At 44.6% G+C, this 26,376-nt stretch overlaps 2 protein-coding genes across 8 annotated transcripts in view; both read left to right on the top strand.

The window, feature by feature from the left end:
* MYCL (MYCL proto-oncogene, bHLH transcription factor) overlaps window positions 1–9,851 on the top strand; it is an 84,439-nt gene extending 74,588 nt beyond the window's left edge. For 5 of the 6 annotated variants that reach the window (XM_074334475.2, XM_019737133.3, XM_019737134.3 and 2 more), the window contains 2 exons: window positions 2,098–2,602; window positions 5,555–9,851. In XM_074334475.2, the coding sequence (XP_074190576.1) occupies window positions 2,098–2,602; window positions 5,555–6,153 (1,104 nt within the window). In that variant the 3' untranslated portion in view covers window positions 6,154–9,851. Of the gene's footprint in view, window positions 1–1,459; window positions 1,749–2,097; window positions 2,603–5,554 lie in introns of those variants that run through there. The other variant, XM_019737131.3, reaches the window with a different exon arrangement.
* Window positions 9,852–18,151: 8,300 nt separating this feature from the next.
* The window catches only part of TRIT1 (tRNA isopentenyltransferase 1), a 39,829-nt gene continuing 31,604 nt past the window's right edge, over window positions 18,152–26,376 (top strand). The window contains exon 1 of one of the 2 annotated variants that reach the window (XM_088791049.1): window positions 18,152–18,345. In XM_088791049.1, coding sequence (XP_088647175.1) covers window positions 18,163–18,345 — 183 coding nt within the window. In that variant the 5' untranslated portion in view covers window positions 18,152–18,162. The remainder of the gene's footprint in view (window positions 18,346–26,376) is intronic. The other variant, XM_074334473.2, reaches the window with a different exon arrangement.

Raw genomic sequence — 26,376 nt, 5'->3', positions numbered from 1 at the left:
CTTTCTGATTTGAGTCTTCTGTTCACACAAAACAGGGCACACAGGCTGTCTCAGTAAAATCTGGTTGGCTGAGTCACTCAGTAAGTCCACAAATACCTGCCAGAAGGTACTGAGGTTACAAAGCTAATAAAAGATAGTTACTGCTTTCAAAGATGTCCTCCATACACCTTAGACCCAACATATCCAAAACTGAGGGTGTCATCTTCCCTTCTTTTTTCCCAACCCATATATCAACTCACACCTTGTGTCCCATGTTCCAACAACACTGAACTGCTTGCTCTTTTCCCTTCCCTCTGTTGGGATGCCAATAGTGAATAGTAGGTGTTCTTAGACCACAGGGATGGGAGGGAAAAAGACAGACAGCAGACAATCAGGCTGCTGCTTGTAGACAGGGACCAGACCTTGAATACCAGGTAAAGAATTCTAGATGAATTGGTAGCTATCCCAAATTACTTTCCTTGGCCTAAATAAAATAACTGTATAGTTTAGCTTTCCTCTTCTACCAAAGGTAGTCTGTATGAAAGATGACATAAAGGGCTTATATGTCCATCATCTTGGCCAGAGATGCAGCTGCAAGCAATGTCCCCATTTTACAAGTAAGCAAACAGAGGCTTCAAATGTCTTGGCTCTACAGCTAGCAAGTAGCAAGGCAAGGGTTTGAACAAAGTTTCCAGACCCCAAATCCCCATTTTTTCTTCTACTAGTGCAGCTCCTACAGAGTGTTTTGTGTGTGGTGTGAGGGAGGAGCATCTCAGTCTTGGCCTGGCCCCAGGGAAAAATTCTCCTCACCAACCGCACCAGAGGCTCAGTCGGTTCCTCTGGCCTCTCCACCTGGCCTACATCTCTTCTCTGGATACTCCATTTTCTTAAATCTTCACAACAATCCTGTGAGGTATTACCATCTCTTCGTTTTACAGATGAAACAGACTCAGAAAAAGTTAAGTTTCAGGTTCCAAAGTCCAGAATCTTCACTATCTCACTTCGCTGCGGTCCAGGTTTGGAACACCTACGGTAGCTAAAGAAACCCGCCAACCGTGATGAAGCGGATGCCGGGGGACCAACCCCAGTTCAGAGCTGAGGGCCGCCAGGTGGCGCGGTGGAAGTGCGGCTGCTTCCCCACCTCACCCCACCTCAGGCCAGACGCACCTTAACTAAGCCGGGCAAGCCCAGGGAAGTAGGCTCGCAGGGTAGGGCAGGGCGGGGCGGGGAGTAGCCCTAGTCCTCAATCCACAATGCGCAAGGAGCCTGCTGGGACCTTCCGGGCTTTGATAGAGTCACGTCTCCACCAGGCAACCTCCAGGCTGCATCAGCTTGCCGCCTGCCCTGCGCTCCCCAGTGTGCAATTCATTTTAGGGGTATACGGACTAGAATAGAGCTGGAGAGAGCAGCCAGCAGGGGTGGGGCGGAGACTCTACCGTCCCCACCTGTCGGATGCCAGGAGGGGACGGGTCTGGGGCGGGGCTTGTCCTGTAGGGCCCGCCCCTGGTCCCAGATCCCCGGGCGCGCGACGAGATATAAGGCGGCCGGGAAACAATGCGCCTGCATCTCGCGCTCCCGCGCGGATCCCGGTAGCGTCCGGACCGCCGTGCACGAGCGAGCGAGGGAGGGAGGGCGGACGCGCGTTGGGGGCGCGCTCTTGAATGCGGGCCGCGCGCTCGGTGGCGCGCATGTGCTTGTGTGCGGGCTGCCCGGCTGCCCCGAGCCGGCCCGGAGCCGGTCCGCTCCTGGTGGCGGGCGGCGGGAGCGAGGTGAGGCTGCGGGCAGCCGGGGGACGGGCGTCGGTCCCGGGGGGCGGGCTGCAGGCTGCCTTCTGTGCACAGTGCCCCCCCGACGGGCCCTGGGAGCTGCGCTCCGGGAGGCGCTGGCAAAGTTTGCTTTGAACTCGCGCCCCGCAGCCTCGTCCGCGCGCTGTGAGCGGCTTCCCTGGGTACACTGACCCAGGGCTGGACTTTCCGAGACGCGAGGGAAGGGCGCAGGTTCCAAGCCCAGAGGTTCGGGAGGGACAAGAGCCTGGCAGCCGGCTGTGCTGAGGAGACCGGGGACGCCTCCTTCCCTGGGCCGGTACCTCAGTCAGCACGTCCCCCTTACCTCTCGCAGGGAACGGACATGGACTTCGACTCGTACCAGCACTATTTCTACGACCATGACTGTGGGGAGGATTTCTACCGCTCCACCGCGCCCAGCGAGGACATCTGGAAGAAATTCGAGCTGGTGCAGTCACCCCCCACGTCGCCGCCCTGGGGCTCGGGTCCCGACGCCGGGGACCCGGCCCTTGGAGTTGGTCCCCCGGAGCCGTGGCCCGGAGGGGGCGCCGGGGACGAGGCAGAATCCCGGGGCCACTCGAAAGGTTGGGGCAGAAACTACGCCTCCATCATTCGCCGTGACTGCATGTGGAGCGGCTTCTCCGCCCGGGAACGGCTGGAGAGAGCGGTGAGCGACCGGCTCGCCACTGGAGCGCCCCGGGGGAACCCACCCAAGGTGCCCGCCGCCCCGGACTGCGCTCCCAGCCTGGAAGCCGGTAACCCGGCGCCCGCTGCCCCCTGTCCACTGGGCGAGCCCAAGACCCAGGCCTGCTCGGGGTCCGAGAGCCCTAGCGACTCGGGTAAGGACCGCTCCGGGCCATTCAAGAGGGGGGCACCCCATGGGTGGCCAAAACTGCCGCTCCGCTGTCTGAGATGAGGTACTGGGTCTTCGCAAGCCCTTCGGCCACCTCCCCCTTTCTCTGGCTGAAGCTGCCGGTGTAGCCCCCAGCGGTGTCTGTCTGGCACGTGGGTGTGTTAGTAAACAGTTTGAAGAAGTGGCGTGGGAGCCAGCGTTCCTTTGATGATGATTGGAGCCCCAGGGGACAAGGGAGACAGGGTGAGGCTTGGCGCTTACGGAGGACAATACTAGGATTGGACTGCAGGGGATTTCTGTCCTCCGGAGGCTGGAAGGGGTCCCTTAAGGGTCACACCAGGCTTGAAGTTTTTTGTTGCTGCCTCTTTCCCTGGGAAACTCACACTCCCCTAGGGAGAAGAAGCTGAGGAGCCTTTTGTGCAAAGCCTTCATCCTTTTAAAAACCGGGTCTCCTGTCTGCTTTACTCTAAAATGCTCCCACCCCTTACCATTTGTGCATCCACACCATTACCCGTGAGACAGGTAGGGGAGGAATGAACGCTCCCCATGAACAGATGGAAAAACTGAGACTTAGAAATAGGAAATCATTAGAAGTGAACCCCAGCTTCCTCCCAGATAGCCAGCCTCTCTTGCCCCACCCTTCATCGAAACCAGGCACTTCTTCCTTGATGTTTAGAGGGTCTTCATGGTAGTTTACCTGAGAAGGGTTACACCCTGCCTTGTTGCTTTGGCCTAAGGTGGAAAGGTGTCCCTTGAACTCCCTCCCAATCCATCTGAGAGTTTCCGCTGCCTCCTTGCATTCAACAAATGTTAACTGGCCCCTACTTTGTGCCAGAGTGGGCGAAGTGCTGGGGTCACAGATAGGGAGCTCCAGACCTCCTCCCCCATCCTTGAATGCAAGTATAAACCTCACTGAGGGCAGAGGCAGACTTCAGCATCCTGTGCCACCACACTACGTTGCTCTTAGCCTAACCTCTTCTTAGACCTCTGTACCCATGAGAAATACTGGAGAGGGTACTTTTATAGGGTGCAGACAGTCTAGCATCAGGGAAATCGGGACAGAAAACTCACTGTTGCTTTTAAGAATAACTTTTACATGACCACCATTTAGAGGGAACGGAGGAATGGGGTATGGAAGTCGTCATACACTTGGGAAAAATAAGGATAACAAGAAAAATTAAAAGTCAATTTTTTCAGTCCACTGTGTTAAGGTCTTTTTTAACCTGTTTGCTTTCTACAAGTGCTTCTGTTTGTTTAATGGCTGGAATGGGAATTTTGAGATCAAGAAACCAATAAATATTGATGTGTCTCTACAAAGGCTGATGGAGTGGTAGAGTGGGAAGAGCACTGTTTTTGGGAGTTTGGAGATCTTAGTTTGAGATCCAGAACATTACAAAGTGATGCGTAGACTTGGCTGATCTGGGTCTGTTTCTCCCTTGGCACATGAGGGGGTTGGTCTTGCTGGTCCAGCTGAGGACATTTCCTTGTCTAGGTAGAGTTAGACACTACTCTATGAAAAGGAGAATGGTGTCCTACATTATTTCTTCCTTAGGCAGAGCCTCCCCAGCCATGAGGTGTAACACTGAAATATTAAAGGTTTGGGATGTGGGGAAGCCTCCTTGAATCATTTTCTGACCTGCCCTTTAACCTGAACCTGTTTGCAAGCTCCTGGTTCACTCACAGGCCACATGGCTCAGAACAAAATGCAACAGATTGCAAACAATGAGGGGGGTGGGGAGAGTGACTGACGGCAAAGCTCAGCCAATAGGGGCTAGGGGCTGGGTGAAACAGCATTCCAAACACAGCTTAGCCAGCCAATCACAGGCCTTGGGGCCAGGAGGGCTGAATGGTCAGGTTTTATTAATGGAGAAATAATGCGATTGTCCACACAATGGAAGCCTTCCTGACAAAGGGGCTCAAGCATCCTGATAATGCAAAAGAGGCAGAGAACTGAGCTCTTCTGTTGTTAGACTGAAATGTATTAAAGTGGCCTTTTATGTGAGGGGCTGCAAAAACGTGTGGAACAGGAAGGTTTTTCCTTAATTGCCTCTCTCCTGCTGGGGTAACCTAAGAGACCTTTAAGCCAGGGAATGATGGGGGCACGTCCAGGTGTCTCCAGGTCGCTGGTGTTTCGGCCCTTGTATGGCGACATTCTGCTGCTGCTCAGTTCCTAACCCTGGCACAGGTAGCTTGGAAATGGTTGCTTGTACCTTTGTGAAGTTCCTGCAGCTTTTGCCGACCTGGGATTATAAATCCAACGCTCTTCTGGTCCAGGGAAGGGGGTGGGGTGGGCGACCTATAAATGATGGATGACTTTAGAAACCTATTGAACCCAGGAGCAAAATGCCCCTAAGGGAAACCTTTCCCTTCCCTCAGTGGGTGAGGAGCCATGGGTTGTAGCCCTCCCTTCTCTGAACCTTCAGCTGAAAGAGATGGCAGAATAGAGAGGTGGGGGAATAATAGGATTTATAACTTGTGAAAAGTAACAATTCCCCAAGTGCAGGCTGTGCTGGGCAGGAACAAAGGGCAGCTCTGCCCACAGACCCCTCATTTACAATTCTGATGGGGCATGAAAGAGCCCGACTGGGGAAGATCTTTATAGCTAAACTTTGTCCCAGGCCGGTAGCTCTTTTTCTCCATCCCCTCCGTGGGGGAGGGGAGAGCCTGTGCAGACTGGGGGCTGTTGGCTTGGGTCTGCCTTTTGTTCTTATCTAAGCCGTGCTGTGCAAAAGGAAATTGGAGAATATTTTCCTTCTTGCTTATTTCCCCTTCACACTACCCTAACCCCATTACAAATGAATCAGCTGCCTTTCTCCTCACTTCAATTTGTTTATATCTAAATTGGGAAAATGTCACCTTCTTTCCCAAGCCCCAGCATAGGGTCTTTGTATATATCTCATGGGGTGTGTTTCTTCTCTTCATCTCTCTACTTGGACAGAGGGTGAAGAAATCGACGTTGTGACAGTGGAGAAGAGACAGTCCCTGGGGGTACGGAAGCCGGTCACCATCACAGTGAGAGCAGACCCTTTGGACCCCTGCATGAAACACTTCCACATCTCCATCCATCAGCAACAGCATAACTATGCCGCCCGTTTTCCTCCAGAAAGCTGTTCCCAAGGAGCGGCTCCAGAGAGAGGTCCCCAGGAAGAAGCTCTGGAGAGAGATGTTCCAGAGGAGAAGGAAGATGAGGCAGATGAAGTGGTTGTGAGCCCCCTGCCTATAGAAAGCGAGGCTCCCCAGTCCTGCCACCTCAAACCTGTCAGTTCTGACACTGAGGACGTGACGAAGAGGAAGAACCACAACTTCCTGGAGCGCAAAAGGCGGAATGACCTCCGTTCGAGGTTCTTGGCCCTAAGGGACCAGGTACCCACCCTGGCCAGCTGCTCCAAGGCCCCCAAAGTGGTGATCCTAAGCAAGGCCTTGGAATACTTGCAAGCCTTGGTGGGGGCTGAGAAGAGGATGGCTACGGAGAAAAGGCAGCTCCGATGCCGGCAGCAGCAACTGCAGAAAAGAATTGCGTACCTCAGTGGCTACTAACTGACCAAAAAACCTGACTGCTCTGTCTTACAAAGACCCGAGTTTATTTTTTAACCTTCCCTCTCCCCCTTAGTAATTTGCACATCTTGGTTACGATGAGCTAGCCTGGACAGTAGATCCCAGAATGCTTTGTAGCCGGTGCACACACAATAAGGGCTTGCATTCTTGGAAACCTGGAAACCCAGCTCTCTCTCTTCTCTCACTCATGGGAGCGCTGTGTCTTCTCTGGCACCTTTGGCTTTTCTCAGGCAGACAGCTGACTGAGGAGCCTTGGGGTCTGCCTAGCTCACTAGCTCTGAAGAAAAGCCTGACAGATGCTATGCAACAGGTGGTGGACGTTGTCGGGGGCTCCAGCCCGCATGAAATCTCACACTCCGGATGAGCGTTAGGCTGGGAAAGGATGCTCCCACTGGTGTCTCTGGGGTGATGCTAGGACAGCTGGGCCTGGACGCTCTCCCTGAGGCTCCTTTTCCAGGAGACACACGAGCTGTCTTGGGTGAAGACAAGCTCGCAGACTTGATCAACATGGACCATTACCTCACTGTCAGACACTTTACAGTAGCTGAGGAGTTGGAAACCTTGAATATATAGATAATGATGTTAGATGACACCCCTCCTCCCACGCTCAATGCTGCGGCCTTGAGAACATTTAAAGAGCTTGGCTTCTACATTCTTTGTCTCAAAAGCCCTCTGGGCTCTTTCCTTGAGGGAGAGAGCATTCTGTCCTCACAAGGGACTTTTCTGTGTCCTTCTGCCTTTGTTAAGCAATGGGCTCTAAGGCACCCCTTGCCCACAGGTCAGAATATTTCCCCAAGACACAGGGAAATGGGTCCTAGCCTGCGGCCTGGGGAAGGCTTGGTGTCTTGGCCATGAACTTGTTCCCTGCCCAGGTATTTTCCCTCTTGGAACCTTCTCTCAAGGCAGATGTCAGGCACTTCAGGAGTGAGAACTGTACCACTTCCTCTTTCCCACCTCCCTGTCATCTCAATCCTTCACTGATAAGTTTGAAGTTCTACTAGAACCATGCAAACCTGTCCTTCTTGTGCAACTCCAAGAAGCTTGCTGGCTCTGCAGCCACCCGTCTTGGGTCCTTGCCAGCCTCACATGAGTCAGACCCCTTTCCCAGAATCTGGGCCTTACTGCAGTTCTTCCTGGGAGGGTTTCTGGGACTCATCCAGTGCTCCAGAAGGTGGCCTAGTTTCCTGGTGGGTTTTTAAGGAGTTTCCAGGAGCTCTGCTTAGTGGACCATGATGGATTTTGGCCCATCTGGACTTGGCACCTCCGAGTGGATTCCAGGTGTAGCCTCTACTCTGGGAAAGGCACGCAACCCTACAGGTGTCTTGTGGGCAACCTCAGAAGTCCCTAAGCCTAGCCTGGAAGAAGGACCAGCCCCTCCAGAACTCTGCCCAAGGCAGCAGGTGCCTGCTGGCTGTGGGTTTGAAAGGGGGAGGAGAGGATGGTGGAGCACTATCTGTGGCTCTGGAAAGCCAGCTGCTACTTCCAAACCTATTATGCATGATGGTCTGTTTCTGAGGTTGTTTCCTGGCTTCAGAGAACCCCCATGGAAGTTTGAGAAAAGCCTCTCTATGTTTTGGAGCATGGTTTTCAGGAGCCTACTGACTTCTGGAACTGTCTTTGGAGAACAGGTGGGATGTAGGTTATTGATGTCTCACCTGAATAGCTTGTGTTTTATAAGCTGCTGTTGGGTATTACGCTGGGAGCAGTCTTTTTTTTTTTTTTTTTTTTTTATACTGTATTTTTGTATGCCTTTTGCAAAGTGGTGTTGTTTTTGTACAAGAAAAAAAAAAAACTCCTGGGCAATTCTGTTGCAAGAGTCGGATTTATTTTGAAAGGCAAGTTGACCTGAAATTTTGTATTTAGTTGTGATTATTGATCGCCTGATTTTAAAATGTTGCCTTCTGGGACATCTTCTAATAAAAGATTTCTCAAACATGTCAGAGTGGGGGCAGCTTATGCCAACCGAGTCCTTGAATCAAGGACGACTATTTCAGTGTAGCCACAGGGAAGCCGAAGGGTTGTATTTCTCTAACCACGTTGCTAACCTGGTCATTCCACTTTGGGTTCCTGAAATGCCATTTCAGACATGTCTAAACAATGTAGGCTCGGCACTTGGTGAACATGAAATTCTCTTATGAATTACAAAGAGTGCTGAATTTGTACGTTAGGAGGCTTGAAATCCTGGTTCCACCACTTATTTGTCCTGTGCCTTTTAGCTTTACATTTCTAAGTCCTAGTTTCCTTATCTGTAAAAGGGGGATACATGCTACTTGACAAGGGCTTGGCAGGTATTAAATGAAGTAGTAGCTGATAAGCCACTTTCTAAACTATAAAGCCTTATATATATTCTTTAGGATGGTACTGTTCTTACCTTAGTGGTATGATGACCTTTTGGAGGACGTCTTTTTAAACATTCTCTGCAAATTTGTGATGTAATGCGATTTTTTTTTCTTTCTCCCTGGATTAATGAAAGAAAATGAAGGCTCCCTTTCCCTCACATAGTTCACGTAAACTTGCTGTAAATGCAAGAGGGGAGACAATAATAAGAGCTCTTCCTGATAGAACACTGCCTATGTCTAAGCTCGCTTCTCCATGTTATGCCACACCAATCACGTGCCAGGGCTACAGAAGAGGAAACTGAGGTTCTAAGAGTGAAACAAAACTGCCCAAAGTTACACAGCTAGTAAGTGACTGAGCAGGGATTTGAAACCAGCTCTGCCTATTTCTGCAGCTAGAAGTCTTACCCACTGCATAGTACTGATCAGCTTGTTTTGTTAGCATGGGGCGTGTGGAAGAGGAAAACATGGAATTCCATCACTTAACCACTTCTTGGAACTGTCTCTCCTTGGGGCCATTGTACCTGCCACTTACTGGGATGAAGTGGAGCAAATGTTCCATGACCAGCCCCCCTGCCACATTTGTGGTCTGGGAGGGTTAGTCTTGACCCAAAGAGACCGCTTCTGGGACTGAAAGGAAAACGATTGCTGTTCAGCAAGGCCATGAACATCATGCGGGGAGAAGGCCATTTGCCTCAGCCTTATAGCTGGGACCTGGATGGGTATTGCCTGCCAGCACTCCTATGGAGACTGAGTAGAGTCAAAAAACTACTATAAAGTCCTCACACTTACCAAGTGACCCTTATCACAACCTGGCAAGTAAGCAATGTCTGCCGCATGGTACTGGAACCCTTGACCTTTCTTGGTCAAGGTCACAGAATCAGAATCCCAGACCCAGTATCCTGTCAGGTACACTTTCCACTCTACCCCCACTGCTCCTAGATCACCAAACCCAGTCCATAAGTAGCTATTTGATAAAAACAGACTGGATTACTGGGACTCTTTTTCTTAAAACTCCACTTCCCTTTTAGTTATTGTCCCTGTCCCAATCCTTTTTTGAGGACATTTGTCAAGAGACTAATTTGTAGGGCTTCTCTAGACCTTGAAAGAACTCCTGGGCCCTCAATAAGATAGTAGGGACTCCTAGGTACAGGCACTAATGCTATTTGTTCTACATACCTTAATTCTCACAATAATCTAAGAAAAAGGTGGTGTCACCCCATTTCATAGATAAGCAAACTGAAGCTCACACACATTGAAGTCATTTATCTAAGCCCACACAGTAACTGCCGCCTGACTGCAAGCTTCAGCTCCTTTGAGTCCAACTCTGCTGAGAAAGTGGGAATAAAGTTATCTTGGGGGTGGGGGGAGGCTTGGAGGGGGAAGGGAGGGTGTTTCTGGAATGTGAAGCATTTCAAGCTCCTTCCTAGCTCATTTCTACAGACTCCTACCTCTCTATCTTTGTCTGAAAATAGCCCGGAGTTTATTCCAGGATTTCATAGAACAAGTTCTACAAATTAGGTTAGCCTCTGAATAGTTCACCTGAGGGACTACACACCTAACTTAAGGATGTGGACGTCGACACCAAGGGGCAGTGGAGAAGCCACACTTGGTGTAGAAAAGAAAGGTCATCCTCTCTGTTAAACAATAAAAGATTAAAGCTTGTGCTTAACTCCTGCCTCTATTGGCAGCTATTTTTGTGGTACTGAGACAGGTTGAGCTATTTCAGATGTGCTGAGTTTGTCTAACGTGCCCCTGGGGTCAGGATATTGCAGAATATTCACTTTAGAAAGAAAAGAGAGGGGTGGGGATGCTTTTGTTGATCTGGAAGGTGATAGGAGGGAGTGAAAGAGAGGTTTCTTTCTAAGGATAAGATAACCAGTTGGGAGATGATTGATGATGGGTGACTGGGGAGGGGTGAAGGGGAGATATCTAATGTGTCAGCTGAAGTTCCGTTGGGGTGTGGGCCTTTCTACTTTAAGCCAAGTGGGCAACTCTTGTTAATGTCTTTATTTAGAACTGTTGCCAAATGGATCAACTATATTAATGTTACCATTCTTTTGCTGAGGAAATAGAAGTATGATCTTAAAGTTTCTAATCAGGTGAGTTATTAAACAATGAGACTTAGTGCCAGGGGTCCAGTAGGTGCCCAGGAAGTGATGGATCACCTTTCTTTCTTTTTGTTTTTTTAATTGGGGAAGGGGAACAGGACTTTATTGGGGAACAGTGTGTACTTCAAATCAAGTTGTTGTCCTTTCAATCGTAGTTGTGGGGAGTGCAGTTCAGCTCCAGGTCCAGTTGCCATTGTTAGTTGCAGGGGGCAGAGCCCACCATCCCTTGCGGGAGTTGAGGAGTCAAACTGGCAACCTTGTGGGAATCTAACCAGCAGCCTTCGGCGTTAGGAGCACGGAGCTCCATCCACCTGAGCCACTGGGCCGGCCCCATCACCTTTCAACTTGTAGGAAGCGGTATGGTTTAAGTGGTCTCTCACACCCAACAGATCTCAGTTCTAAATCTGGCTCTATATTTTTCAGCTTGCATGACCTTGAGCAAATTATTAACCTCTCCTGGCCCCAGTATCTGTAAAACTGATGTAAATAATAGCACCTGCTTCACTGGGTTGTTGTGAGTAATAGTAAGTGCTCAGTAAATGATTAGTGAGATATATATATATATATATATATATATATATATATATATATATATATATATATTTTTTATCAATTATCTCATGTGGAGTGTTTAGAACAGTGCCTGCTGCATGGTAAGCATTCTGTGAGCCTTAGCTATTAGTTTTTTTCCCCAATTATTTTTATTGAAGTAAAATACACATAACTTAAATTTACCATCTTAACCATTTTTAAGTATTCTGTTCAGTGATATTAAATACGTTCACAATGTTAAGCAACCGTCATCACCATCCATCTGCATAACTCTTTTCATCTTGTAAAGTAAAACTCTACCCCCTTTAAACAATAACTTTCCATTCCCCACTCTGCCCAGCTCCTGGCAAACCACCATTCTATTTTCTCTATGATTTTTTACTATCTCATATAAGTGGAATCATACACTATATTTTTATGACTGGATTATTTTACTTAGCACAATATCCTCAAGTTCATCCATGTTGCAGCAAGTGTCAGAATTTCTATTAAGGCAGAATAATATTCCATTATATGTATACACCACATTTTGCTTACCTCTACATATGACAACGGACATTTGAGTGGCTTCTACATCTTAGCTATTGTGAATAACCCATGTGTAGATATGGGTGGACAAATACCTCTTCAAAATGTTGCTTTCAATTATTTTGGGTATATACCCAGTAGTGAAATTGCTGAATCATGTGGTAATTCTATTTTTAAATTTTTGAAGAAACTCCCTAAGGTTTATCACAGTGGCTCTACCATCTTACATTTCAATAAACAGTGTACAAGGGTTCCAATTTCTCCACATCTTCTCCAACACTTGTTGTTTTCATTGTTATAGTAGCCACCCTCATGGATGTGAGGTGGTATCTCATTGTGGTGTTGATTTGCATCTCCTTAATGATTAGTGATATTGAGTATCTTTTCATGTACTTTTGGCCATTTGTATTTCTTCTCTGGAGAAATGTCTATTCAAGTACTTTGCCCATTTTCAAATTGGATTTTTTTCTTTTTTTAGTTTTAGGAGTTCTCTATATATTCTGGATATTAATCCCTTATCAGATATATCATTTGTAAGTATTTTCTCCCCAAATGATTAGTGTTAGTTAAAGCATTTAACAAGCCACACCTAGAATACAGATTCATCGTATTGAAAGGTGATAGACGCAAGGGATTGGTAAAATAAGAAAGCTTCTTAGAAGGAGTACTTGAAGTAATCTGGAGTATATGTATTGATGCCTCAAGATGCAGTACATTATCAGGGAAGGAGCAACCAGGGTTTGAGGAGACTGAGATAGGCAGAGGAGGAAAGGAGGGCACAGACCTGAGCCTCTGACTCGTCCACAGCGTCCCATGACCCATGACCCATGGCAGGAACTGCGAGTCTGTGACGCGATTGCACGTATGCATCCTCCATTTGTTCTAACTTGGCGCTGCAGTGTCTTCAAACTGAGCTGGAGTCAACAGACTCCATTTAGTCATTAGACCTGCTAATGCTTATTTTGTTCAGGCAATGATTCTCAAACCAGAGTGTGTCTTAAGAATCTACCCACCTCTAAGACCCTGATGCGGTAGGTCAGGGCCAGGAATCTACATTGATGACAAGCAAGCAGGGAGGTGAAACCCTGAGGTCACACTTAGAAAAACTAGAAAAACATTGGAGTAAGGGGTTGGAGCCAAGTCCTGTGGAGATATAAAAATAGTCTGAGAAAGTGACATAGATGGCATAGTATAATGGTTAAGAACAGGGACTTGGGGCCGGCCCGGTGGCTCAGGCGGTTAGAGCTCCATGCTCCTAACTCCGAAGGCTGCCGGTTCGATTCCCACATGGGCCAGTGGGCTCTCAACCACAAGGTTGCCAGTTCAATTCCTCGAGTCCTGCAAGGGATGGTGGGCTCTGCCCCCTGCAACTAAGATTGAACACGGCACCTTGAGCTGAGCTGCCGCTGAGCTCCCGGATGGCTCAGTTGGTTGGAGCGTGTCCTCTCAACCACAAGGTTGCCGGTTCGACTCCCGCAAGGGATGGTGGGCTCTGCCCCCTGCAACTAGCAACGGCAACTGGACTTGGAGCTGAGCTGCGCCCTCCACAACTAAGACTGAAAGAACAACAACTTGAAGCTGAACAGAACCCTCCACAACTAAGATTGAAAGGACAACAATTTGACCATTGTTCCCCAATAAAGTCCTGTTCCCCTTCCCCAATAAAATCTTTAAAAAAAAAAAAAAAAAAAAAAGAACAGGGACTTGGGGTTACTGCCTATGGGATGCTGTGCAAATCATTCACCTCCCCGAATGGGTTTCCTTCTTCTCTAAAATGAATATAACATTAATACCTACCTCATAGAACTGTTGTGAAGAGTAAATAAATTAGTATATGTAAGTGCCTAGAGTAGTACCTCTCACATAGTTAAGAGCAATGATATCTGAAGCTATAATTCCTTACAGAAGTTTATGAGCACGCAAACGTGATTACAAAATAAGGCAGCATGTGTCTCAGACAAGGGCTACAAGCCTCAGAAGGGGAAGAGAGCACTTTGTTTGGAGTCATCAAGAGAGTTCTTGTTGGGGATGTTATGACTTTAACTGGAACTAGAAGTACCAGCAGTATTTGGCTAAGTGAGGAGAAGGTGCTCTAGGCTAAGGGAAGAGTTTTGGGGAAAAGGGGATTGGGAGGGTTGTGTAGCACCTAAGGAAAGGGGAGAAATCTGGTCTTTTGCTGGCTGAATAGTCTCATTTTTATAAAACAAGAGTGGTTACACTAGATTTCTAAGAGGATCCTTTCAAAAGCAAACTTGTGATTCTTTGAAATAGGGAAGTCAGGGAAAGAAACTGATTGTGGCTTGGGACAGAGATTGAAGTGATGGGGTCACCCAAAACAGAGGAAGTTGGACATGTGACACTGAAGCTTTAGAAAGGGGTTTGAAATGAAGATAAAGGTTTGAAACTCATCAGGATATAAAATGATGAAGGCCTAAAATGCCAAGCCATGAGAAAGAGAAGGGGCCAGAGGAGTACAGAAGAAAGCTTAGAGCTGGCAAGAATCTCTGAAGACTCTGCTGCATCTTTTCCCCTTTTGGACCCACCCCACTCTGATTTTGCAGCCTTCAGGGGTCCCCTATGGGTGTGCAGGCTTTCTGAGAGAGCTGAGAAGGTCCAAAGCGAGCTCCCTTTGAGCATAACCTGGTATGTTCTGAAGCAAACCCTATAACTTAACTTTAGGTGTACCATAAACCCTACAACATGGTGACCTCTACTCTCTTCTTTCCCTCGCTTATTTTGAGCAATTCCGATGCTCCCAAATTTGAATTGGCCAGTCACCAGTGGAAATAGTAATGGAAGCAGCAATTCACCAAACCAATGGAAGGTGTTGTGATGACTCACAGGCACCGTATTGAGTTGTATAACCAAATTCAGTTGTATCCAGAACCTGTGAATGTGACCTTATTTGAAAATAGGGTCTTTGTAGATGTAATTGAGTTAAAATGAGATCATTTTAGACTGAGTCCTAATGCAATGACTGGTGTCCTAAAGAGAGAGAAATTTGGACAGAGACAAACACACAAAGAAGATGGCCATGTGAAGATAGAGGCAGGACTGGAGTCATGATGCCACAAACCAAGTAAAGGCAAAGATTGCCAGCAACCACCAGAAACTGTAAGAGGCAAGAAAGGATTCTTCCCTAGATACAAGCATGGGAGCATGGCCCTGCCAACACCTTCATTTTGGACTTGTGGTCTCCAGAACTATAAGAAAATGCAGTTCTGTTGTTTTAAGCTGCCTAGTCTGTGGTAATTTGTTACGGCAGCCCTAGGAAACGAATACAGGTACCAAGTTCATCATGAAATACCCCACAGGAAATACTTTTTATTTGGGATACCTAATTAGTATGGAGTTAGTCTGCAAAGGCACCTTGGGTTGTACCGAAAAGCTAGTGTTTGTCATTGACCCAAATTTTTTCTCTCACCTTGGAAACAGATGCTCCAGGACTCCCACGACACGTTCTTCCTTCTGTCCAGACTGTCACAGCATCCTCTAGAATTCCATCTCGAATGTTTTAACTCTCTGGATGCTTCCCTTTGAATAGCTCTTCCACTCTCCTGGTTTTACCTTTAGCCTTCCTCTTATGCTCCTTTCATTTTCTAAAAAAATTTAAAGTAAGTTATTTAAAATATACAGAGGATAGAAAATAATCGAATCAACACTAATGGGTTATCACCCAGATTTCCCTTCTACCTTTTTGCACTTCTTTGTTTCTCTTTTTCTGCCATGTTCCTATGTACATTACACGCTATGTACTGCTCTCAATTTCCTGAAGAAAGTGAAGTAGGTGCAGAGGGGCCCAGCAGGACTATACATCTGTCCCTAGGGTATAACACACACACATACTGTGGGTAACAATGAGGTGACTGGCTGCGGACTTTCATAAGGGCAGGCAAGACATTATTGGCCTCCACATAATTTGAGCATCCTTACTACTTCATTTGTACATTTTAGATCTGCTCTTCCAGACTAAACCTATCCCAACATTTTTGCCTTTTAAACTAGAATTCCTTTACCCCAAATTATCTGTAAGCAGTGGAGTCTGTTGGAGATGGGCTTCTGTATCTCCACCTCTAGATATACACATCCACCTTCAGTGAGAGACTCCCCTTCCTTTTGTGCTACCTTTCAGAGTTACATCACATCTTGTCTCATAAAAGGGGTCGAGGGGGTCAGGACTCATACCTAGGCACGACTACAAATAGCTTTCCTGACTCCCTTTTGTTGCCTTTTGTCTTCTTAGTACCCTGCAAAGCTTCCCATTGGAAGGCTTTTTTTTAAGTTTTTTTTTTAGAAATACTTATTAACTCTTGGTCATAGACTTCAATTTCCCAATTTTCCTTTGAACGTAATCTCTCCAGTTAGGGTTTCAAGTTACAGATGATCTTGCAGGAACTGTTCTTAGTATAATTTAGAATTCAGAGAATTATGAGAGACAAACAGGTACAAATAAAATAGTGTAAAGGTATTAAAAAATATGTTCCCATTCTCTTTTAGCAGGACTGATAGAATTACAATGAATGGAAATGGTACAATGTTTTTCTCACTTCTCATTTGTTTTGGACCATGGGCTCCATTCTGATTTAGAAGTCTTTCCTGCTCAGCATTTTAGTGATAATTCTCCCCATGGTCTACAGGATCCCTGTTCTCTTTGTTTCTATAGCAACAGTCCTGTGTTGCTTGGCTAGAAGCAATTTTCTGCTGCTGTGGTGAAGCCCCATTTTTTCATTCCTTTCTCCCCAGTTGCCTTGGAAACCAGCCTCTCCCTCTTCTGGTCTCTTCGTGGTAAATTCCACCCCTCCTTTTTTCTCTCTCTCTAGTAACAGTCACCTGGTCATGACTTGGACAGTGTTTTCCCATCTGTGAGTGAACATACTCCGTCATGGTCAGATTGTCATCATGAAATTAGCCTCCCCTTTGCTTTATTTGCATCATTTCTCCAGCTTGCCATCTTTCTGTTGGTTGTCATGGTAACTGTACCCTCTGAAAGTCTCTAGGCAAAGGCTCTATAGTTAACAACCATCATGTGAGAGTGTCTGCCAATATGTGGCCATCGGTTTTAAAACCAGCCCCAGGCAGGTACCACAAAGTGGAGAGAACAAGTCTTTTGATCAAAGCAGATTTGATTGAGAAAACAAGGTACAGGGGACCCTGTGATCTGGTGTTCTCCAAATAATACATGTGGCTACAAGAGTGGCCATTATGCCAATGGTGATCTAAGTGATTGAGAAATGTATTGGCAGTTATTCCAGGCAGGCCTGTAGTATGCTCTAAACTTCAATCGTAGTGATGTGATCTGAGAGCTAGGCAGAGCCAAGTAATCTCAGGGAGAAAGCAATTAACTCTTAAATTGGCTAACAAGAGGTTAGTACAATAGCTATTTATGTAGGCACTTTTACACATTATTGAAAATTTCTCTGCCCTTAGGCTGCTGTTGACTCTTTAGTGAGGCAGATGGGGTGTTACTATCATCATAATACAAAGTGTTCAACAAATGGTAGTTGTTCTGTGCCAGGGCATTATAGCAGGCACTTTTCAGACATTACTTCATTTTCTCCTTATGGTAATCCTGAAAGGTATTTAATGATAAGGAAATTGAGGCTAAGTGGTAAAGTTAATTGTGTGAAGTCACACACTGATGTAACAGAGCTGGGATTTGAACCCAGTCCACCTGATTCCAAAACCTTTTCTTAAAGGTTGTGGAGTATCCTAGATTTTGGTTCTCTCTGGTCCTAATTTTCCTACCTCCACTTTTAATCTGAGGGTTGTTACTACTTTATCCTTTCTGCCTTCTTTATTTTTTTCCTCTACATATTTTGTAGGTTGTTTGTTTGTTTTTCTCTGTTCTCACCCCATCTCTTGCATCCTTTAGCCAGAGATGGAAAGTTTTGTCCTGCCTTCTGATTGTGTCTGAGTTTGCATTGTGGGATGAAAACAGTAGAGCAGCCACTCTTGCCTGATAACTGGTCAGATCTGATCCTGGAGAACGCCACCTCTCTGAGCTCACTGGCTCTAGCACTAGATGTTAGGTAAGCCACTTCTCTCCATTTAACAATTATTGAGTGCCTATTCAGTATCAGGTACTGTGCTAGGTACTGGAGATACAGCAATGACCTAGGCAGAGTCTGTTCCTTGCTTTTATGGAACTCACAGCCTGGAGTGGAAGTCAGACAATAAACAAGAGGTCGATTTATAATTTTACATTGTAATCAGTGCTATGAAGAAAAAGAACTGGGTGACGTGAAAGAAAGAATAATAGGGATAGATTTATTTCAGATAGGACTGACATCCCTCACGTAAAAGAGTTGGTAGTCGAAGCTCTGACACTAGCTAGTTGATGGCAGTTACGTGGGGAGCCTCTCAAGCTTGGGGACGTTGGTCCCGTAGCTCCCTACTGAGCCCTAGGTCTGCGCAGGCGCACTGACGGTTGTCATGGGGACAGCTGCTCCCGCGCAAGCGCAGATATGTTCAAGATGGCTGCGGTGGCGGCTGCGCGAACAGTATCTGTGGGCTCTGGGCTCCAGGGCCTGCAACGGACACTGCCTCTTGTAGTGATTCTCGGGGCCACGGGCACCGGCAAATCCACCCTGGCGCTGCAGCTAGGCCAGCGGCTCGGTGGCGAGATCGTCAGCGCTGACTCCATGCAGGTATGACAGTGCGGCTGGTCCCCGGCCTGTGAAACCCGGAGGCGGGTCTCTGGCCAGAGTGGATTCCCTGTGACATGCAGGTAGTTAGTGGGTGAACCCCGAGGTTTATGGGGCGGAGAGGGGTTGGTGAAAGGAAATCGTGATTATTAAGAGCCCACCATATGTCAGACATAGTGCCAGGAGTTTCACTTTCATCACTTCATTTATTTCTTAGGTCATTACTGTTTGTTAGGTACTATTATTATAATATCTCCACTTATGAGGGAATTCACCTAGGGAGGTGAAACAGACTTTCTCCATGTCACATAGCGAATAAGCGGAGGAACAAAGTTGACATATAGACGCCCACTAAATACCTTTTGAATGAAAATTATTACAGAGCTTTTGCTGTTTCGACTGTTAAGCGACACCAAGATAAGTCGGTTACTGCCTAAGAGTTGCTGCTGAGGGAATGGAACAGGGTGGATAGTAGGGAGATTTGAATTCTAGTCACCAATCTGACATCGGCCACGTGACCTTAACTGTGTCGTTATTTTGGACTTATTTATCTGTAAAGTGGAGAAAATGCTACCTACCTCACGTGGCTGTGGTGATTAATAAGTGAAGTGATTAATAAGCGAGATCATGAGTGTTAGAATGAAGAGATGGGTGGCCTGTTCTGAAGAAGGCCAGGAACTTGGTAAATGCTTGTTGAAGCTGAGATTTTTAACCCACTGGCTGATGGGAATCTGGAGGCTTTGTCCTCTTCCTTGAGTCAGAGGGAGGCCTAGAAGGAGTTCAGTACAGATGCCCTTGGGGGCATTTATGCTCCGATTTAGAGTGGGTGACATTTTGGGCAAATCTCTGATAGAGGAGTTACAAGTGCTGTTTGTTGAAGAGAATTTACAGTTGGGTTTTCACAGAGTAAATGAGATGCCTGGCGCTGAAGCTAGCTAGCATCTGATGGGTACTCGGCAAAGAGGGGCAGTCCTCCCCGCTTTACCTCGTAAGTCTCTGGGCAAAGTTTCTACCCTCGTTAGTTCATTTAGTGTGACCCGAGCATCAACACACATGAAATGATTAGGGTAATTCAGCAAATACTTGTTTGCAGCCTCTACTTTGTGCCAACTTGGAGAGACAGACTTGATATGAAATCCCAGCCCTGTCTTTTCTAAGATATGCGACTTCAGCCTGACTTCTTCATACCTTTATTTCTTTTTCTGTAAAATAGGAAGAGTAATATCATTAACAACATTGTGATGATTAAATGAGATAAAGTATGTAAAACACTTAACAATACACAGCACATAGTAAGTGGTAAAAATATGATGGGTGCTATTTTTCTGAAAGGCCCTTTTGGAGAGACAAAACCATAATTCCTGTCCTCAGGAAAATTTAGTCCTGCTAAACATGAAACAAAACAGTTAATAAGTGTTTGAATTGTGCTGTTAATGATGCTTTGCAAAGTGGACGGGGTGGGGAGAAGAGAGACAAAAGTGTTAGATTTTATGATAGGAATGGTGTATCTTGATCCACTCAGATTTTTTTTCTGTGGTTATAAGTAATTAGAATATGAGAATTAAATTTCTTTCATCTGGGGGGAGGCCGTGAGGATTAATTAATATATGAAAACACTGTGAAGATTATTGAGCTTTCTGGCTATAGGTTGTATTTAATTTTGATTATATCTTGGGTGTTCATAACATTTCCTTTTGGTCCCCATGGGAAAACTTTGACCTTAGATATTACTTTTCAGTCCAAATAATGAAATAAAGTATCTCTGCCCCATTCAGTGTGAATGTACCCAATTCTTCATATCTACCTCTGCTTACCATGCCCTTGTTAGGGTAGTGCTGCTTTGCTTGCTTTTTAGCCAATGGAAGGAGATGATGCTTTTCAGTGAGTTGAGGTTGACTCAGAAATTTTTTGGTAAGCATGTGAACAAAATGGCATTCTTAGTGTTGAATCACCAGGTCCTTGAAAGAACATTTTTAATTTCGAATAAATCTACAGGCAGAATAACAATAATAATAACTTAAATGCATATAGCACTGTTTATAAAATGCTTACATTTTTTTTATCCTCAACAATAACCTCATAAGGTAGATGTTATTATTTCACAGATATGTAAACAGGCTCAAGGCTTTACAGTAAGTAGCAGACATGAAGTTAAAACATCGGTCTCTACTTTTCCTGCCCAGCGCCTTATGTACACAAAGCCATCCCTTTACGTGAGGCAGGAGCTGTGGGATTCAATCATTAGAGAGTATTTCTTAATTTGTATGCCACTTTTCTTTCACAAGAGTGTGCTATATTTTGATCAGGATATAAAATGTATTTTAGAATTCATATTGTGAATCATAGTGTGAATTCATAGTGATGTCTGTCAAGTGAAGTGTTGAGCTGAGTGGTGGCCACATGATGCATTGCTTAGGGAGATAAAATGTGCTGCAACTAAGGGATCATTTAATGTCAATAATTTAATGATAGCAAAGACAGAGAATGTTTACTGGAACAAAGGGGGAAATCTGGCCTTGTGGAGAGCGTAGACAGAGCAGTACACTTCTTTCTTGTAACAGCCACACAGACCAAAGGGTGACGAAATGGAACGTGATGGTTAGAAATGTTTTCAAGTTTCCAAGTCAATCTTTTTAAAAACCAATATTTGCATTTTAGTAATACCTTTTGGAATGCTGTCCAGAATTTTGGATTTCAGAAGTGTACTAGTAACCCAAAAAGGATCGTAAAATACTGCCTGAAATTTTAAATTGTGTTGCACCTCATGGGTGGTGTGCCATCCCTTTGTCCTACCTTAACTGTAGGGTCATTTCAACCCCTACCAGGGGAGTTCCCATCCAGGGAAAGTGCTGGTTTTTGGTAAATGCTGACTACGTATTAAGGTAAAACCACAATGGAGTGTTAAGGGTATGTCTAGGGTGATAATAGGAGCCTGATCGATAATGACTTGCATCTGTGGCCATGTAGCAGCTGACGGTTCTGTGTGTCCTCGTTCCCCGTTCTTATGTATGAGATTTGTTCAGTGGGAAGTCAGAACTCGGGGGGATTACTTGCTTAGGGACCCCTGCTGGGCTCTTCTGTGGATTCTCCATGGCAGTTCTGAGAAAAGGGAGAAACAACATTTATGCTTTGTTTTCTGAGTTTTCCAAACCTCAGGGTCACAAATTTTAGAAACGTAAGTATTTTCAGTCAGTAGCAAGAGTCTAAATTCAAGGAGGGGCAGGTAATACAATCCCTGTTTTCCAGGATGGAAAAACTGAGGTATAGAAAGATTACAGAGCAGGCTGGGGATCACACTGCAAGACACTTGCACACCTGGGAATTGGATCGGGGACTTCTGACTCATGTGCAGTGTCTCATATATTGCAGGAAGATGATACTGAAGGTCTTCTTTTCAGTCTGAGTCTTTTTCTTGGCATGTAAATTCAAGGTACAATGCATTGCCTTCAGTGACTGGATGAAACATTGTACTGAGAAATTTGAAGGCACTTGCCAAAAGACGTACAATGACTGCCTGGAAATACAGGCTACCAACTATACGCCAAGAGAAAATACACAAAGTGTTCTATTTGGGTTTGTAGAGAGGAAGTATCTCTACTGCCTTAGTTCGTCCAGTCCTGTGGAGAAGCAGTAGTCATACATAGCAGCACAGTTCCCTTTGTGTTCATCTAAACCTACAAGAGGAGAAGCAAATTATTTTTGGCAGTCTCACTAGTAAGCAGGCTATGTGTCATTTAATAGATGTGGAGTTCTGCGTTCTTTTTGTCTGCTTTGGCACATAATTTAGGAGCAGTGTTTTTTTTTGTTTTTGGTTTTAGCAAAGGCCCACTGTCTAATAGTGCTCAAGGAGATCTGGGATGCATGAGGGAGGGATATGAAAGGAGAGATGGGATAGTGGTTTCCTCTAGGACATGAAATAAGTCACGGAAACCTGTTAACCAGGACAGATGCGGGCTACTTGGAGGTTATTGGCGGAGGCAATCTTTTAAAAGGACTGAGCCTGACAAGAGGCCAAGAAGGAAATCTCAAAATTTTTGACTCATGTGAAAAATATGAGTTTCTAAGTTCCCTTGGTTCACCTTCATTGTAAGTGAATTTAGTTTTCCTTTGGCTACAGTATTAAGCTTGGGTGAGTTGTACATATACACTTTTTTTGCAGCTATGGGAAGAACTTTGGAGTCAAACTTCCTATGTTACTATGTAAAGAAAGAGAAGTGACTCCTGGCCAAATAGGAAATCGTAGGAGAGCATAACTCGGACTTGGAGGTTCAGATTTGTGAGCATCAGGTGGTGCCCTGATGCTTTAGAGTCTGGGGCTCCATTTTAAAAAGGAATATATGTTTGAGGGGTAAAAGTTATTTGGGGTGTATAGGAATTCATCTGTGTGTGTATTCATACATATCTAGTATGGCTTAACCAAATTGATTTTGGTTTTGTATGTAGTTTGTTGAATAAATTTGAATCAGACAGGGTCCTTTTTGTCTCTTTGCTTACCTTTGGAGCCCTGCTTCTGTGCTGGAGCCTCACCACTGCTCCCTTCTCATTGTTCAAGTTCTTAGCACTGTACCGTAGATGATAATAATAATAATATTCAAATAATAATAATACCGTTTCCCCGAAAATAAGACCTAGCTGGACAATCAGCTCTAATGTGTCTTTTGGAGCAAAAATTAATATAAGACCCGGTATTATATTCTATTATATTACACCCAGTCTTATATTATATAAGACCAGGTATTATGTTAATTTTTGTTCCAAAAGATGCATTAGAGCTGATTGTCTGGCTAGGTCTTATTTTCGGGGAAACACAGTATATATGCCAAACACTGTTCTAAAAGTTTGACATACATTAGGTTGGTACAAAAGTAATTGCGGTTTAAAAGGTTAAAAATAATTGCAAAAACCACAATTACTTTTTCACTAACTTAATATTACCTCATTTAAGACCCTCATCACAACCATATGAGGTAGGTACTATTAGTAGCTCACCCCTACCAAGAATTACTTTCTTCAACCCTCATCTCCATGCTAGTCTTAAGTTTTTCCCCCACCTCTTCCTATTTATCCATTCATTCTCCATCCATTTGTTGCCTGTATTCCACTGTATACATTTCATTAGGCAGAGAAGGAAGAAGAATATTCTTGACAAAAAGAACAGCATGAGCAAAGCAGAGGAAGAATGAGAAAGAGTGCGCAGGACGTTTTCAAGGAATGACCAGTAACTATCTGGCATCTGGAAACTTGAGGGACAGCAGTAGGAGCTGAAATTAAAACTGTGGATTCTGGGAACAAGTTTTAGAAGCCCTTGAAAGGCATGCCATGAAGTTTGGGGTTTTAAACAGGTAAATAATAGTAAATCTTTTTCATAAGGTAACTTAGATGGCTGAGTGGAGGTTGGGTTAGGAAGGGATACACAGTTTAGGATTCTGTTTATTCAGTTCAGCCTGAGTGAAAAAGCCTGGAGTTGTGCTGTGGCTGGGGATAAGAGGTGACCATTTTGACATTTGGAGACAGAACTAGTAGGATTTTGGTTAATGAAATGGAAGCATTGTGAGAAAAAATGTTGGAGAACAAAAGCCTTTTTGTGTTTGGAAAAAAGGACACATGCTTATTGAAAAAAATCCAGATAACATAGAAAAGTACAAAGGAAATGTCATCATAGTCTTTGCATCCAGAGATAACCATTTTAAAATTTGGTATACATCCTTCTAGACATTTGTCTATGTATTTATGCATATGTGTACATGTAGTTTTTTCCCCCCAATTTTTTTATTGTGGTAAACTACACATAAAATTTACTATCTTAACTATTTTTAAGTGTACAGGTCAGTGGCATTAAACACATTCATAATGTGTAACTGTTACCACCACCATCTTCATAACTCTTTTTATGTTATAAAACTGAAACTGTGCTCATTAAACAGTAACTCCCCATTTCTCCTTTCTGCCAGCCCTTGGCAACCACCATTCAACTTTCTATGTCTATGATTGTGATTATTCTTAAGTATTTCATATAAGTGGAATGTTATAGTATTTGTGTGTTTTTTTGTGACTGGCTTATTTCACTTAGCATAATGTCCTCAAGTTTCATCCACGTGTATGTTTTTACATAAGTTGATGCGTACATTTCATGCTGTTCTGTGTCCTGCTTTCCCCCCCTCTTAACAGTATGCTATGGATATCTTTGTGTGTTAATGTGTATAACTCCACTTCAGTGGTCTCAATTTGGGGTAATTTTGCCTCCTAAGGGACACTGGGCAATCTCTGGAAACATTTTTGGTTTTAACAAGTGGGGCGATGGGTTCCTGCATCGAATGGGTAGAAACCAGTAATGCTGCTAAACGTCATACTATGCATAAAACAGACCCTCACGACAAAGAATTATCTGGCCCAATATATCAGTATATAGTACTGAGGTTGAGAAATCCTGTTCTACATTATTATCATCTTTAAATTTTGAAGCAATTGTAGATTTATACAAGAGTTGCAGAGTCCAGAGAGTTCTTGTATACCTTTCACCCACCGTCTGAAATTAACATCTTACATCATCATGGTACATTTATCAAAACTAATACATTAACATAGGTATAATACTGTTATCTGTAGACTTTATTTGGATTTCAGCAGTTTTTCTACTAATATCCCTTTTCTGTTTAGGATGCCATACTGCTTTTCGTCATCATGTTTCCTTAGTCTCCAATCTGTGACAGTTTTCAGTCTTTCCTTGTCTTTCATGATTTTGATACTTTTTAAAGGAAACTGGTCACCTGTTTTGTAGACTGCATCTCAGTTTGGGTTTCTTATGATTAGATTGGCATTATGGGTTTTGGGAAAGCATACCACAGAGGTGAAGTACCCTTTTCATTTCATTATATGGGGGTGTGATATCATCATGGTATCACGATATCAACATGACTTATTTCTGGTGATGTTAACTATGATCATTTGGTTTAGGTTGTGTCTGCCAGATTCCTATGCTGTAAAGTCAGATTTTTTTCCCCTTTCTATACTCTATTTTTCAGAAATGAGTTGCTACCGTGTTTCCCCGAAAATAAGACCGGGTCTTATATTAATTTTTGCTCCAAAAGACGTATTAGGGTGTATTTTCCGGGGATATTTTGTTTTTGCATGTACAACAATCTACGTTTATTCAAATACAGTCATGTCATTTTCTGGAACATCGTCATAATGTACTAAATGCGTCCGTCTGGCTGGTGATCTTAACTGGGGCTTATTTTTGGGGTAGGTCTTATTTTTGGGGAAACACGGTAAGTCCAATCCACATTGAAGGGGAGGGGAGTTAAGCTTGACCTCTTGGAGGGAGGAATATCAAAGAATTTGTGGACATATGTAGAAAGCACCACAGTAATTAATAAATATTTTAGAGGAGATACTTTGAGAGCATTTATCAATGAATGGCTTTTTTGTACTGTAGTTACTGTGATAATTTCCGTCATTCCTTCTACTTTTATTAATTGAAATCTTTGGCAAAGATTTGTCTTTTCTCCCCCATTTACAATTCTAAGTTATTTATTTTGTTGCTCAAATTATTCCAACTTTGGTTATTGGGTGCTCTTTCACGTTGACTCTGTGTTCTTTGTCATGCCCCCTATTTGCTTGTTTGTTTAGCACTTCTTACTTTCTGGCACTACAAGATACTCCCAGCTTAATTTGTCCTGTCCCTGCCCTAGAATCAGCCATTTCTTCAAGGATCCCTGGTTCCTTTTATTGGTGAATGGTATTTAGAAACCAAGATCTGGTTGCAAGGCGTGCTTGTTGGTACTGGGATATCATTGCTTCTAGTCCCTTCAGTGGAAAGAGCTAGGAAACATATGTATGTACCCTAATCGGTGTGTACACAAATACCTGTACTTCTGTATCTGTGTCTATATTAAAATAAACATGAGTTTATACTGGTATCTCTGACTACTCTGGCACCACAGGATTCATTCTAGTCTTCCTCCCTTGCTTATTTGTGACTTCTTTCTCTGAATGTAAGAAATCTGGCTCTCATCATCTACAATATATTTACTG

Source organism: Rhinolophus sinicus, chromosome 14 (genome assembly GCF_057876585.1).
Source record: "Rhinolophus sinicus isolate RSI-liver-muscle chromosome 14, RSI-T2T, whole genome shotgun sequence".
In the NCBI taxonomy this organism is placed as follows: domain Eukaryota; kingdom Metazoa; phylum Chordata; class Mammalia; order Chiroptera; family Rhinolophidae; genus Rhinolophus; species Rhinolophus sinicus.
This window is presented reverse-complemented; position numbering and strand designations above follow the sequence as displayed.